This window comes from Notamacropus eugenii, chromosome 6 (genome assembly GCF_028372415.1).
Source record: "Notamacropus eugenii isolate mMacEug1 chromosome 6, mMacEug1.pri_v2, whole genome shotgun sequence".
In the NCBI taxonomy this organism is placed as follows: domain Eukaryota; kingdom Metazoa; phylum Chordata; class Mammalia; order Diprotodontia; family Macropodidae; genus Notamacropus; species Notamacropus eugenii.
This window is the reverse complement of record NC_092877.1, coordinates 297,729,450-297,744,820: the sequence shown is the minus strand read 5'-3', so window position 1 is coordinate 297,744,820 and position 15,371 is coordinate 297,729,450. Positions and strand designations below refer to the sequence as shown.

At 37.8% G+C, this 15,371-nt stretch overlaps 1 protein-coding gene across 7 annotated transcripts in view; it reads left to right on the top strand.

Moving 5' to 3' along the window:
- C2CD6 (C2 calcium dependent domain containing 6) overlaps nt 1-15,371 on the top strand; it is a 124,444-nt gene that overhangs the window by 26,780 nt on the left and 82,293 nt on the right. For 4 of the 7 annotated variants that reach the window (XM_072617255.1, XM_072617253.1, XM_072617259.1 and 1 more), the window contains 4 exons: nt 5,848-5,899; nt 7,971-8,116; nt 12,936-13,058; nt 14,510-14,554. In XM_072617255.1, coding sequence (XP_072473356.1) covers nt 5,848-5,899; nt 7,971-8,116; nt 12,936-13,058; nt 14,510-14,554 — 366 coding nt within the window. The remainder of the gene's footprint in view (nt 1-5,847; nt 5,900-7,970; nt 8,117-12,935; nt 13,059-14,509; nt 14,555-15,371) is intronic. The other 3 variants (XM_072617254.1, XM_072617256.1, XM_072617258.1) reach the window with 3 other exon arrangements.

Here is a 15,371-nt window from a genome sequence, read left to right as displayed (position 1 = left end):
CTCATATAAATATTTAAATCATAGGAGCCTCCTTCACCCAATGCTTATGAAATCTACTATTCTAAAACTCTGGTAAAAGACAGATTTTACCTGGCTGTACTCTCCTATATCACAAATTCTAATATGCAGTAGTCATCTCCTCCCTTCTTCTTTGGCTCCTACCTCTTCTACTATAGCAATCAGTTTTTCAATCAAATCCTGGTTGGTTCCTCCATCTTTTGAAGTTTATTATAAACTGTTATATTTGTTACTGGGGCTAATATAGCTGCTGCTCCTATCCTGTACTCAGCCAGGTTCAGTGCTAAGGGAGTCTTCTAATTAGGGTGATTAGACTTCCCATTCTTATACTCTTTGTCTGGATAATAAACCAAGGAGCAGTACTAATTGTAGTAAGTTATGGCTCAAAAGTGTAAGAGGTTCTCCAAAGACAAGGGAGTTTAAAAAGTATTCAGTGTACAAATATGAATCAGATAGGTAACAGGTAGTTTATTTCTATACAGAAAGAAAATTGCTAAGCATAAAAAAGTATCAACTCATGCATTACAGAATTCAGTAACATACCTATGGTTATAGTCATTTGGGAGGCTAATATTTTAAGCCTCATCAGATCCAAATACAGTAGTACAGTACTGCTGATTAGGAATTAGTGGTATTGGACATCGTCCAATCAAACAGCCAAATTTTTTCTTCTTTCTGGTGGTCAATTTCTCCATCAGTTACTGATGCTGTGACCTAGCCACTGACCCAAAAACCTTCCAGGACATTCAGACCCATTTAGTTAGTTAACTTTTGATATCCCACTGGTGAAAAGCAGCTTGGGTAATCTTTCTTAATCTTTCAGTGAATCTCCTGCTGCTGTGATGAGGGGAGGGGGCCACAGTGCAACAAGTGTCCAGCCTAATCTCCTACCTTGGAGGAAGGAGAATAACACCATTTCTTCTGCCCCAAGTTTTCCCTTTAACTGCCTAATACTCTTAAAGGACTCTACCCTAAGAACAAGACCTGGTGGACTCTGGGAATTTATCTAAAATCTTCTTTTAATGATTAGCAAACTCCCTGCTGGTCATACCTTCGCTACCTCAGGGATTTCAAACCCTGTAACTCATCATTTGAACCCCATTCCCATCTCCAATAGCCCAATCCCTTATTCCCATTGCCCAGTGCCCTATGCCAAAGATACCTCTTCCATTATGCTCTTTTGAATGCCTGCTTCATAGGCAGCAAATTTGCTTTTGTCTTAAATCTCTTCTTTTCTTACTCCTCCATCTTCTGGCTTTCACTGAGCTCTGGCTCCATCCTTGTAACACAGCCTCCCTGGCTGCCCTTTTCAGTACTTCTATACTTTTTTACTCAGACAGCTAGGTGGTGCAGTGGATAGAGTACCAGTGCAAGAGTTAGGAGGACCTGAGTTCAAATCTCACATCAGACACTTGACACTCACTAGCTGTGTGACCTGGGCAAGTCACAACTCCAATTTGCCTCATCCTGGGTCATCTCCAGTCATCCTGATGAATATATGGTCACTGGATTTAGATGGCTCTGGAGAAAAAGTGAGGCTGGTGACCTGCACAGTCCTCCCTCACTCAAAAAAAAGTCTAGTGCAAGTCATGTCATCTTTTCTCTGATGGCATGGTCTTCTTCGGCAACGAAGGATGAATACACACTTTCACTCATTTCCTGCAAACTCACTGGACAAGGTGAAGGAGTTGGAATACTCCTTGCTTCCCATTGCCACTTCCAGGTTCTCCTCCTGCCTCCATCATTCAATAACCTGTCCTCCTTTGAGACTCTTCTTATCCATCACTCAATCAAAATTCTGATGGGTGTTATCTACCAACTTATAGGACATACCTCTTCTTCCCTTAATGAATTCAGTGTCTTTCCTCTTCAATTCCTGCCCTCATACTAGAGGACCTCAGTATAAATAATGAGACTTCCTCAAACACCCTAACAGTACAGTTCCCCAACTTATTTCATGTGACCTAGTCCTATACCCCATTGTCACCTCAAGATGTACTGCTTTCACATTCATGTACTTTGAAATTCCCTTTTCTGGTGACCTATTGTCAATCCACCTCTTCTTCCACCTTCCAATTCCAAACCTGCTTTTGTCCACTCTAAGACCTCCAATCCCTCAGTTCTCTACCAGGCCATCATCTCTATACTAGCTACAATCTCCTCCTTTCCCCATCTTGACCCCTTGGTAAACAAGTTCAGTTCTACACTGTACTCTTGAGTCCCTTGCCCCCTTATCCAATTGCCTATCTTTTAAAAGAAATATTTTATTTTTCCCTAATTATATATAAAACAATTTTAACGTTCTTTTTTTTTTTTATAAATTTGGGGATACAGTGGTACTACTGGGTCAAAGGGTACACACAGATTTGTAGCCCTTTGGGTATAGTTTCAAATTGTTCTCTAGAATGGTTAGATGAGTTCACAACTCTACCAAGAGTGCATTGTGCCTTAAATTTCCCACATGCCCTCCAACACTTATCATTTTCCTTTTCTGTCATATTAGCCAATCTGATAGGTGTGAGGTAGTACCTCAGAGTTGTTTCAGTTCACATTTCTCTAATGATTGCCTATTGCTAGGTATTTGTTTGCCTGAGATAAAGAAAGAACAAATACAAAAAGAGGAATAGGTGGTCATGTGTTCATAGCACTTGGAGGCTGGATGAGATTCCTTGTCTACCTGATGCTTGGGACTAGATCCAAATAATCAACAGCTAGAAAGAAAATCTGAAAAAGCCCAGTAGGTGTCTTATGAATCTCCTCTGAATCATCAGCTCTTCTGCCTTAATAATCAGTTAGGAAGTTTTTTAACCACCACATAGTTTGAGCCCCCAGCATTATTATGTGTGGCTGGTAAATAGTTCCCTACCCACACACACCTTAAACTTCCATGTACTCTGTCAGAATCAGGCAGGTAAGAAATATCTGTACATTCTCTTAAGAAATTACACTTATTGTCCAGTTCACCCACCTTACAAAAGGATAAAATTATCATTAAAGCAAATTTTTAAAAGGTTAACTACTCTGCTTTAGGCAGAGAGCCCATGCAGTAAGTTCCTTATCTCAACTATATCATGCTTCCATGCCAGTGTTGTTGTTGTTTTCTGCTCATATTTCTTTCTCTCTTTCATCCATGGTGCTATCACTTCTTTCTTCCTTTATTGACCTTCACATAAATTTCTTCACGTAAATGTATCTTCTAAATGTTCAATAAATGATATTTTGTCCCTCTTCCACCCTTTAACTATACTTATAACATTGCAGAGCCATATTCTTAGTCATATGTCTCGTTTCCTTCTTCCCTCCCCATCCACCCTCATTGAGAAGGCAAGCAATTCGATATAAGTTATACATGTGTAGTTATTTAAAATACTTTCATAATAATCATGATGTGAAAGACTATATCTCCCTCCATCTTATCCCACCCCCCACTAATTCTGTTTTCAGCTTTGACTCTGTCCCTTTTCAAAGGTGTTTGCTTCTGACTATCTCCTTCCCCAGTTTGTTCTCCCTTCTATCATCCTTCCTACTCTTATCCTCTTCCCGCTTACTTTCCTGTAGGGTAAGATACCCAATTGAGTGTGTATGTTACTTCCTCCTTAAGCCAAATCCAGTGAAAGTAAGATTTGCTCATTCCCTCTCACCTCCCTCCTCTTCCCCTACATTGTGAAACCTTTTTCTTGCCTCTTTTATGTGAGATAATTTATCCCATTCTATCTCTCCCTTTCTCCTTCTCCCAGTATATTCCTCTCACCCCTAATTTTATTTTTTAGATATCATCCCTTTATATTCAACTCACCGTGTATCCTCTATCTATCTGTCTAGCTATGTATCTATTTATCTATATTTCCTCCAACTACCCTAATACTAAGCAAGGTCTCATGAGTTACAAATATAATTTTTCTGTGTAGGAATGTAAACAGTTCAATTTTAATAAATTCCTTATGATTTCTCTTTCCTGTTTACCTTTTCATGTTTCTCTTGATTCTTGTATCTGAAAGTCAGATTTTCTATTTAGCTCTTGTCTTTTCATCAAGAATGTTTGGAAGTCCTCTATTTCATTGAATATCCATTTTTTTCCCCTGGAGTATATAATACTCAGTTTTGCGGGGTAGGTGATTCTTGGTTTTAATCCTAGCTCCTCTGATATCTGGAATATCATATTCTAAGTCCTTTGATCCCTCATTGTAGAAGTTACTAGATCTTGTGTTATCCAGATTGTATTTCCATAATACTTGAATTGTTTCTTTCTGGCTGCTTGCAATACTTTTGCCTTGACCTGGGAACTCTGGAATTTGGTTACAATATTCCTAGGAGTTTTCCTTTTGGGATCTCTTTCAGGAGGCAATCAGTAGATTCTTTCATTATCTGTTTTACCCTCTGGTTCTAGAATATCAGGGCAGTTTTCCTTGATAATTTCTTGAAAGATGATGTCTAGGCTCTTTTTTATGATCATGGCTTTCAGGTAGTCCAGTAATTTTGAAATTATCTCTCCTGGATGTATTTTTCAGATCACTTGTTTTTCCAGTGAGATATTTCACATTGGCTTCTATTTTTTCACTCTTTTGGTTCTGTTTTATAATTTCTTGATTTCTCATGAAGTAATTAGCTTCCATTTGCTCCTTCTAATTTTGAAGGAATTATTTTCTTTTGGACCTCCTTTTCTGTTTGGCCAATCCTGCTTTATAAGGCATTCTTATCCTTATTGAGTTTTTGGACCTCTTTTGCTATTTGAGTTAGTCTATTTTTTAAAGTGTTATTCTGTTCAGTGTTTTGGGGGGAATCTTTTTTAGCAAGCTGGTGACTCATTTTTCATGATTTTCTTGCATCTCTCTCATTTCTCTTCCCAGTTTTTTCTCTACTTCTCTTACTTGATTTTCAAAATCCTTTTTGAGCTCTTCTATGACATGAGACCAATATTCATATTTTTCTTGAAGGCTTTTGATGTAGGAACTTTGACTTTGTTGTCTTTTGGTTGTATATTTTAATCTTCTTTGTCACCAAAGTAAGATTCTGTAGTCTGACCTTTTTTCCTCTGTTTGCTTATCTTCTCAACCAAATAATTCACTTTCTAACTCTTTGTCAAGGTAGGACTCTGCTTCCAGTGGGGGTGGAAGTTGGTGTACTGTCCCAGGCTTCAAAGGTTTTGTATCAGTTGCTCAATACCCTATACTCTGTAGGCCCAGAGCTCCTGAAAGCTACTGCTGTTGCCAGCACTGCTGCCTCTGCTGCCCCATGACTGGGGCTCAACCCCAGCCAGATCATGACCCTCCCCACTCAGATCCAACAGAGTTTTCCCACTGACCTTCTAAGCTGTCACAGGCATTTGTGGGTTGAAAAGTCTGTAAACTGTCACAGCTTCCAGTGATTTATTCCCCTTAGGCCTGCTCCTGCCCTTTCTGTGCTGGTGTGACCCATGCCACATTGCCCTGTGCTCCACTCCCAGCCCAGTGTGACAGATGCTTCCTGTTGACCTTCCAGGCTGTCCTAGGCTGGAGATTTGCCTCACTCCATCACTTTGTGGGTTCTATAGCTCTAGAATTTGGTTAGAATCATTTTTTACAGGTATTTGCAGGGCTTTGGAGGAAGAGCTCAAGCAGATCCCTGCTTTTACTCCACCATCTTGGCTCTGCCCCCCATCCTTTCCTTAAAGTTTCTATCTGACTTTATTCTTTCCTTAGAGAAAAATTAGTTAATTTTTACAAGCCAAAAAAAGGAGAGAAGTATTTCCTATTTAAAACATTGCTTTGTACAGGATAAAGTAAAAGAAACAATAGTTCATATTTTAAATGTGATCACTCAATAAAATGTATTTTTCTTTGATTCTGATAGGTTGGCTGCCTAGCTGTTCATATAAAGAGATGCAGACATTTTTCACCCAGGAGTATCCTTTCTCTTGTTTTATTTAATGTTTAAAGTAAAATTCATTTTCCCATTTTCATTTACAACACTATTAATTTTTATATTATGGGTGGCTACATTCATTGTCCTTGGGAATTACTCCACACCATTCTTCTTAAGAAATCATAAACTTATTTTTCTAATTTTTCTTCTTTTCCTCTTCTAACATTTTATTTTCTCCCATTCTTATTCAAAAATCTATCTCATGAGAGATTTGACAGAGTCTAGAGACACATTGGGACAGCTAGATGGCACAGTAGAGTGCCGGACCTGAAGTCAGGATGACTCATCTTCCTGTGTTCAACTCTGGCCTCAGATGCTTACTATCTATGTGACTCTAGGCAAGTCATTTAACCCTGTTTGCCTCAGTTTCCTCATCTGTAAAATGACATGGAGGAGGAAATGGCAAAGCACTCCAGTATCTTTGCTAATAAAACTCCAAATGGGGTCACAAAGAGCTAGCCATGACTGAAATGACTATACAACAACAACAGAGACATACTTGTGAACTAGGAAATAACATATAGATCAAGAACCATTTCTGTGATCATTAGGTTAAATGTCTCACATGTGGCTCCAAGAGGCTATAGTATGTGCAACAGTCACACCTGGTAAAACCATCTTGACAGACAGGATAAATGAGGTCAAGAGTAACCTCATACCTGCCTGTAAGTTAGGGAGATGGCTACCTCAAACATGTGAAGACTTCCCCTGGCAGAATGGATGGATGAGAACAATTTATTCCAACTGCTATGAAGGCAACTGAAGCAGGCACTGTAGAGTGCTTTGAGCTTGGTCAGACATGGAGGACACCAGTATTATCCACTGCATCCTGGGCCATTACCAGTTACCTTAACTTTTATCTTGACTTGGATGACTGGAAGCAAGAGCGAATCTGACGACTTTGTGCAGTTCTGCCTAACTTAAATCCAATTCATGGACAAATTAAGACATTACCCCCAATGTCATTAGTCCTCCTCAAAAATGAGGGATGAAAAACAGGTTATAAGTATAGAATATATCCCTTTAGGAGAAGTTACTTCTAGTTAATTTATCAGGAGATTTATCTCACTCTTCTTACTAGCCTCCTTCCTTCTTCCTTCTTTTTTTATCTCTCTATCTTTTTCTCTTTCTCTTTTTGTGCTGTCTGTAATAAATGCTTATTGACTAAGCTGCCCTCATTTTTGAAGTCTGTTCATTAATTTTTAACTATGTCTTAAAATGAACTGAATACGTATCTTGAGTGCAATCATTAAGTAGCATTAAAACAATGCCATTATGGTTTTTCTATTTTTTCATAACCTATAGAAATTAAAATTCTATTTGATGCTAAAAGAAATTGTTTTAATCAGAAAAACAAAAAATAGTTTAATGAATAGAATTTTATAAGTCACAGGATAGCCTAGGGGCATTGCTATATATCTGAAATTAATGAGAGAGTAGAAATTACCTGATGTATTTGTCCCATGTACACAGCCAGTCTGGATAATTCAAGTCAAATTATTTTGCCCTAACAGTATTAAAATTAGAAATGAATTATTTTCAAGTGGCTTGAAAGTTCTTAACTTTATAATTTTCTAAAAATTATATTATTTATGATCATCAATATTCTTCATCATCTGTTAAACATATGTTTGGGCAAGCAAGCATTTATTAATCACCTATTATGTGTCAGGCAGATAATCAGGCAGTGCTAATGCTAAGCACTGAAAATATAGTCAACAAGACAGCCCCTGCCTTCAAAGAATTTATGAACTAATATATGTTGGAAATGTTTAACAGGGAATAGTATGTGGAGGAAGAGTAAGATGTGGTCTGAGAAGTATTGCCCTGCTTTCTGTGTACCTCCTTACTTTACCACTTTACTTAGTCTTAGCCAAAAAAAGCTATTCTTAAAAGACTCTCTTTGTTCTTTTAAGATACATGCATCAGCTAATATTTTTTCACTAATCTGAAGATTTTGGCCTGAGTTGTCTAAAGTAATAAAGTTCATACAAAGTCATTGCTCAACAGTCAAAAAAATATACTTCCTGAATTTCAACATCTATTTTCAGTCAACTTACAGTATTACACAAATTTATTTATTCGCATCACTATAAATAAGATCATGAAATGTACTAAAGCTCATTCCGTGAATTTTAAGAGCAATGAAAAGAAACCTGCAGTTAAGTTTGACGAAGTGAAATACTTCTCTGTACAGGTAATGTCAAAATTTTTATTTTAACTAACACAATATTTATATAGACATATAATAGATAATAAGTATGATAATTGTATGATTGTTCCCTTAATATGTTACTCAACTGTAACAATGATTGTTACTCTGGCCTTAGTACTTTTCTCTATATATTCTCTCCCTTGTTTATCTTACTTACTCCCATATCTTTCTTGTAAATAGACTTCTAAAGGTAATAGGAAGCCCCACATTTTATTGAGTCACAGGGCTAACATGATCAGGACTAAACCTTAGGGAAATCATCTTGGCAGCTGACTAAAGGATGAATTGAAGGAAGGAGAATCTTGAAATAAGGAGACCAAAGAGGAAGCTATCGTAATAGTCTAACTGAGAAGTGATAAAACTCTGAGTGAGGGTATTGACTGTATTGGTGGTGAGGAAGTTAGGTATGCAAGAGATGTTGTGGAGGTAGAAATTACAAGATTTGGCAATTAATTGGATCACATATAAGAGCGAAGAGTCCAGGATGATATTCACTGGATCAACAAACCTATGTAGCATATTCTTAACAGCTTGTGGACAGAGCTTCCCCCACAGCTCACTTGCAACTACATAGCTTGCTTTCCAAAGTGTGGTGAGGCAATTTGCTGTGCCAAAGAACAGAAAGTGATAATGTCTGTGGTTTATATCATTTACCTGCTGTCACCTTAGTACTTAATAGCTCACAATTTAGAAGTATATGAATCCCAAATTAATAAGGTGGGTTGGTATAATATAATACTGCTCTTCCATTTTGTCAGATTATTATACGTTAGTTCCAAGCACCCAGGTCAACTTTCACTGTTGAAATGTTTTATCTTCCTAGAAATAGAAACAATGCATTTTGTTTCTAAGCCTTAAGATACAAAACATAGCATTTCTTCTCTCCAGTAGGGTTTTATAGAAGTTTAAAGAAATTTGGATTGAAAATAACTAATAAAGAAGAAGCAAGCACACCAAGCTAATGAAAGTCTGTCCCCTTGGGTCGGTCCTGTTGGGTGTGCTCTTCTCACTGCTCTCGTGTCATGAGCCCCTTATAATTCTGCTCTTGTTGTGTAGCAGTTGCAGAATAGGCTTTGTCTAAGCCCTCTACTAGGTTCTCATAGCTTATTTCCTAGCAGATGCTCACTGCCATGCCTAACTGTTGTGTCTTTCTTCTTGCTTTTGGTTTGTTTTGTACATCTCTGGTTCTTCCTGGCTTCCTGGCTTCCTTTTTCCAAAGTTAGGAGTCAAGGGCAGCTCATTTCACTAGGAGCAGTGGGTATATCACCCCCCTCCCCCCAAGTATTTTTCCTTTCTTGTGGATGTAGAGCTGGAACTCTTTTGTGTTTTTTTATATATCTTGAAAATTAATCCCTCAAATGTTTTCAGAATTGTGCTGCTTCTAGTATGAATTTCTTGTGTGTGCACTTGATCTAATCAGTCTGGTCTTCCTTACTTGTCTTCTTAGGTCCTATTTCCACTTCCTCATATAATACACAGAGGCCTGAGGTGTTAGAGTCCAAACAAGGTAATTTCAGCTAGGTGGCACAATAACTAGAATGCTGGACTTGGAACTAGGAGGACCTGACTCTTCAAACTTGGTCTCAGATACTTAGCTGTGTGACCCTGGGCAGGTCACTTAACTTTTCTCAGCCTCAGTTTCCTCTTCTATAAAATGGACATTATAGTAACATCTAATTCAGGCTGTTGTGAGGATCAAATGAAATAACATGGAAAATACTTTTCAAACCTTAAAGCTATTATTACTGCACCATTGTTATTGATAATACATTTATGTAGTACTTACTGCCTGCTAGGTACTATGCTAATGGCTTTGCAATTATTATCTTATTTGATCCTCACAACAACCCTGGGAGGTAGGTGCTGTTAATATCTTCATTTTATAAATAAGGAAACCTTGAGACAAATGGAGGTTAAGTGACTTTCCCCAGGATCATGATATAGGTTTATAATGAAACCTGTATCCTTTTCAACTTTGCTGCATCCCCAGCACCTAGTATAATGCCTTGTATGTAGTAGATGCTTAGTAAATGTTTCTTGGATTGGGTCACTCCTGGCCAAGCCCTGCCCTCTATCTACTGTGCCACCCAGTGGTAGCAAATCAGTTTTATTTTTCTTCTATCTGTTGTCATCCTTGCAGTTTCATCCATAAGTCCTCTTTGAATGATCTGTCCTAATGCCAAGCTTTCTTTAAATTAATTTTCTCCTTCCCAACTCTTCACATTTTTGTGAGATTATGATGCTTTTAAGTCTTTTGCCATTATATTTACCTAAATATTTTGAAATTTCTAAATACTGTTGCCCTTGGAGATATGTCACTTTTCTTTCCAAAGAAATCAACTGTTTGCTATTTGCAGCAGTTTCTGGGCTTTTTGACCTTCTTATCTAGATTGCCTTTCAGTTAAACTGAATCAAAAGTAGAAAAGGAAGAGAAAAGTAGGCTGAATTGCACTTGGGAAAATGGGTAGCATTTTCAACAATGCTCTCTGAGAAACAAGGCTCACTTTTTAAACACCTGTCTTACTAAAACCAAGAATCACCTACCCAGCAAAACTGAGTATAATACTTCAGGGGAAAAATTGGTCTTTCAATGAAATAGAGGACTTTCAAGCATTCTTGATGAAAAGACCAGAGCTGAAAAGAAAATAAACACCTGTCTTGTCCCAGTGATCATTTAAATGTACACATCATATCTCTCCTAAGAGATTATCATGCTTAACAGATTATTATGCTTATTGGATTGGATCATTCCTAGCTGAGTGAAAAGAGAAGGCTTCATTTAGAAGGTGATATTGGAACTGGACATTGAAAGATATAGAGAGGTATAGACTGAAAAGAAGAACCTTACAAGAAGAGGAATGGTATGTGTAAAAGGTTCCACTGAGATTGTATAAGAAACAGTTATATAGGAAAGTAATAGATGCTCAGGGCATCTTTGTTGGAAAATGGCATCTGTTCTTCGTAACCTTGGTCTGCTATCACCACACATGAAAACAAGTTTCATTGTTTTATGGAATGCTTGATGAAGATACTTTAATTTTAATTCATTTAATTATTAAACTTTTTAAAATTTTGATTTATTCAATTAATAATGTTATTAAGGTGAAATGAATCCAGGTTGTAGGTTTAATGCTATTTTATGCATTTTGAGAGTCATAGGTGTAGGATAGTATAAAAAGTATTGAATCTGGAGCCAGAGAACTGGGGTTTGAAATCTGCTAACCACCTTTATAAACCTTGAACAAATCAAGTCAAGTCAAGAAGCATTTATTAAGTGCCTACTGTGTGTCATGCTCTACGATAAATCCTGGGAGTACAAAGAAAAATAAACAGTTCTTGCCGTCAAGGTGCTGGCAGTATAATAGGGGAGACTACATAAAAACAACTATATGTAAACAAGACGTACATGGGATATATTAGAGAGGATACCAAAAGGACAACACTAGCATTAAGGGAGACTGAGAATTGCTTCTTGCAGAAGGTAAGATTTTAGCTGAGATGTAAAGGAAGTCAGAAAATGGAGATGGAAGAGGGAGAAAATTCCAGACATGAGATGACAACCAGGGAAAATGCTCAAAGCTGAGAGATAAGGAGTGTTTAGTTCAAAGAACAACAAGGAGCCCAGTGTCAGTGTAAATCATAGAACATGTGAGGGGAAAATCATAGATGTATGAGGAGAAAGTTAGGAAGCTGAAAATTAGGAAGGGGGCCAAGTTTTGAAGGGCTTCGAACACCAAACAGAGGATTTCATATTTGATCCTGGAGATGATAGTGAGCCAAAGAAGTTTATTGAATGGGGGAGAATATATGTTTAGATCTGTGCTTTAGAAAGATCACTTTGACAACTGAGAGAAGGATGAACTGGAATAAGGAGAGACTGAGACAGGCAGACCCACCAACAGAGGTGATGAAGGCCTCTGTTTCTTCAAGGCAATATTCACCGCACTGGTGGTGACTATGAACATACCAGCATAGTTCTCAATTGCAAAGTATAACAGACTTTCCATATGGAAGGCAAAAGAAAAGCATGTATTCAGACGCCAGAAAGCCAAATCCCAGAACCAGAAAGCAAGGTCAGTTATACTGACCAAGAAGTCAATACAGGTTATCACTGCAGGGGAGAAAGCCATTCCTAAGCTTCCCTGCTCCTTTCTGGGACCTTCCCACAAACAAACACATGCTCAGGAGGCTAAGCTGTGCCTGTCTGCCTGTGTCCTTCCCAGCTCTGACCAGCCTGACCAGCTTTCTCCCAGCTCTGCTCCACCCTTTCAGCAAGCTCCTCCTACCACATGTGACAGGCTTACATGTGATTTAAGCAGGTTACAGGGGCCTATTAATGAATGGGAAAGATTTTCCCATTTAAATTACCTTTACAACCTCCACCAGTGTGGTAGCGTCAGAGAGAAAAGATGTATACAAGCAAAGGTAAAATCGACAGAAATTAGCAACGAACTGGATATGGGGAAGGTGAGTAAGCAGTCCCAGATGGTGTCATTGAACCTCTCTAGGCCTGAATTGTTTCCTTTGTAAAATGAGCTGGTTGGATCATATGATCTTCAATGTCCCTTATAGCTCTAAATTTTATGACCCTGTGACCTGGGCTTGTCATTTATTAACTGTGTGATTTTGAGCAAGTCATCTAAACTCTCTGAATTTTGACTTCCTCATATGTAAAATGAGAATAATAATATTTGGACACTACTTGATACAGTTGTTGTGATCAAATTAAATAGAACATCTGAAACACTGTTTAAGGTGTGTTATGTCAGCTATCATTACCACGAGGATTATTATTATTTAGGTTCCAAGACGTCAGGATGATGAAAGGAATATGATTTATTTGGAACTAATGGAATTTGATGATTTGGAAGCGTACCCTATACTGTTGGGAAGTTTTAACTTACATCTTTATGAAATAATTCAGGTACGTATTATTTTCTGTAACAGCTTTATCAACTGAATACCTAGTTATGCTCAGTGTTCATGGTTACTAGAAGACTCAGTTTCAAATATCTTATCTTAGTCTTTCAAATATCAAACTCTTATGATGAGGCCCAAAACCTTCATCTAGCTCTAATTTTAGCTGCATTTACTTTGTTTATACAAAAATATACACTTGATATAAATTTAAAAAACTTATTTCCAGTGTGGGCTGCCTTTGGAGGTAGTAGATTTCTATTCAGTAGATATTTTTAGGAACTTGTTGGGTATGTTGAAAAGGGAATTCTAGTTTAGGTAGGACTTAGACTCATTGTCTTGAGGTTTCTTTCAATACTAAGATTCTGATTCTTTAATACTTAAATTTCTTGCATCTTGAATTTATATTTTCTTAATAGAATTATTTATATACTGGCAGTTTCATTATATGTGTAATATTGGCTACCCTGACCCTCGCTGCCTGGAAGTCTAGGTCAGTTAGATTTCACTCCTCCTTCAAGGTTCTTCAGATGTCTGAGGGGATTAGGGGGTATTTAGGTTCTCTACAAATGACTTCAACCCCCACCAATGTTATTTCTTCAGTTGTGGGAGTATAAATCCTCAGTACCCCAGTTCCATCTAAATACTGATTCACTTTTATACAGAAAAATTTACTTCAGCAGATAAAATCACAAATATACAAACTTACTCCCCTAACACAAGGGAGACATAATTCCCCTCCTCCTTTTATACCTCCTCAGTATTTGGAGAGCAGAAGGAGATTAGGTTCATATTTTAGCTCAGTTTTGATGGACCCCCCCCCGCCAAAGCTCTCCCCTCAGTCACCTTTCCTTCTCAGGGCTTCCATCCTAAACTTGCTGACTGCATTATCCAGCCTATAGTCCTGGATCTGAAGTTATCATGGCTCAAACTCCTGGGTCCAGTGGGGATCACTTCTGACACTCGGCACTGAGATGAACAAATACCATAGAAGAGAATCAAACACCTGCAACCTCATTTCTCAGAAGAGGTAAAAGAAGGAGCAGGGGAAGGAAGTCCTGCTTTTCTCACCAGTTCAGGTCATGACTCTCATGTTTTGGTGATATTCACCCTTTGAATGCAGCAGAGAAGAATGGTTGAAAAAAGCAACAGAAAGAAGGCAGCAGAAAGAGAGCAGAAAGCTCAGTCTGACCAGTTTTAAAGATATAGTCAGCCAATCAAAGGAAGCCACTCCCACCCATGTGGGAGGAAACCAAGAGACCCCCAAGTTAGGCATGAGTCACTGGGCGTGCCCATGCCTAGGTCTGACATATGAATGTTCTTTTTGTTTATAAATAACATTTGATTTGTTATATAATTTATTTGAGTTTAAATAATGTCCTGTACTGCTAAATGCCCATCCATTATCTGAGATGTCATGCATTAAAAAATTTCCCTCCTTTTTTATCTGTCTTCCAGAAAGGATGTTTCACAGAAGAATTTTATATGAAGATTAGAAACCTGGTAGGGATTTGTTTCAAAATATGTGTAACTGAGACACATCTATTAGTGAAAATAAAATTTTTTTTCATAGAAATATTTTTAAAAACACATCATTTTAATTTAAAATGCTTTCGATCTTTTTATTAATTTACTCAACATTATTGTTTAGCACCTGCCTTCATTATCACTATGTTTACATTATTCTTATCTTTCTGATTACTGGACATCGTTTTGGGCTGTGAGTATAGGCTAATAGAAATTTTTAAGTGGTTATATAGAGAACTTCAGGACCAGTTAGAAAGCTGTCATCCTCAAGATAACCTAGCAGTTCTGATGAACATGATAGAATGATTGAATGACTAATTAGAAGACAAGATCACTGTGGCCTCAGGTTCCAGAAGAATGAGAAAATCCGAGGAGAGCCATGATCTCATATATTCAGGGGTCAGCTAGTGATTTCTGGCTTCTCTGGATTGATGGCACTGGCCATGGTGGGTGTGGCATTCCTGATCATCTGGCCAAGCAGATCCAGCATCTGGATTATGAGATGGGGGAAAAAATCAATAGAGAAATGAGTTTAGATCATTTTTGATTGGCAGATAGTGTAGCAAATAAAATGGATACCACTGGTGTGTCTGTCATGTTCCAGTAAATTAGTTTCAGATATATAACTTTCAAGCTAAATCTGGAGTATATCAGTTCTCGTTCTGGTGTACTTCTGTTCGGGCTCTTGAGCAGTGCAATTCAATTCACCAAGTATAGGCTCACACAGATACTCAGGGCATACATATACTACACATGCTTCTGACTACCTTTTCCAGGAAGTCAGCAGCAATAT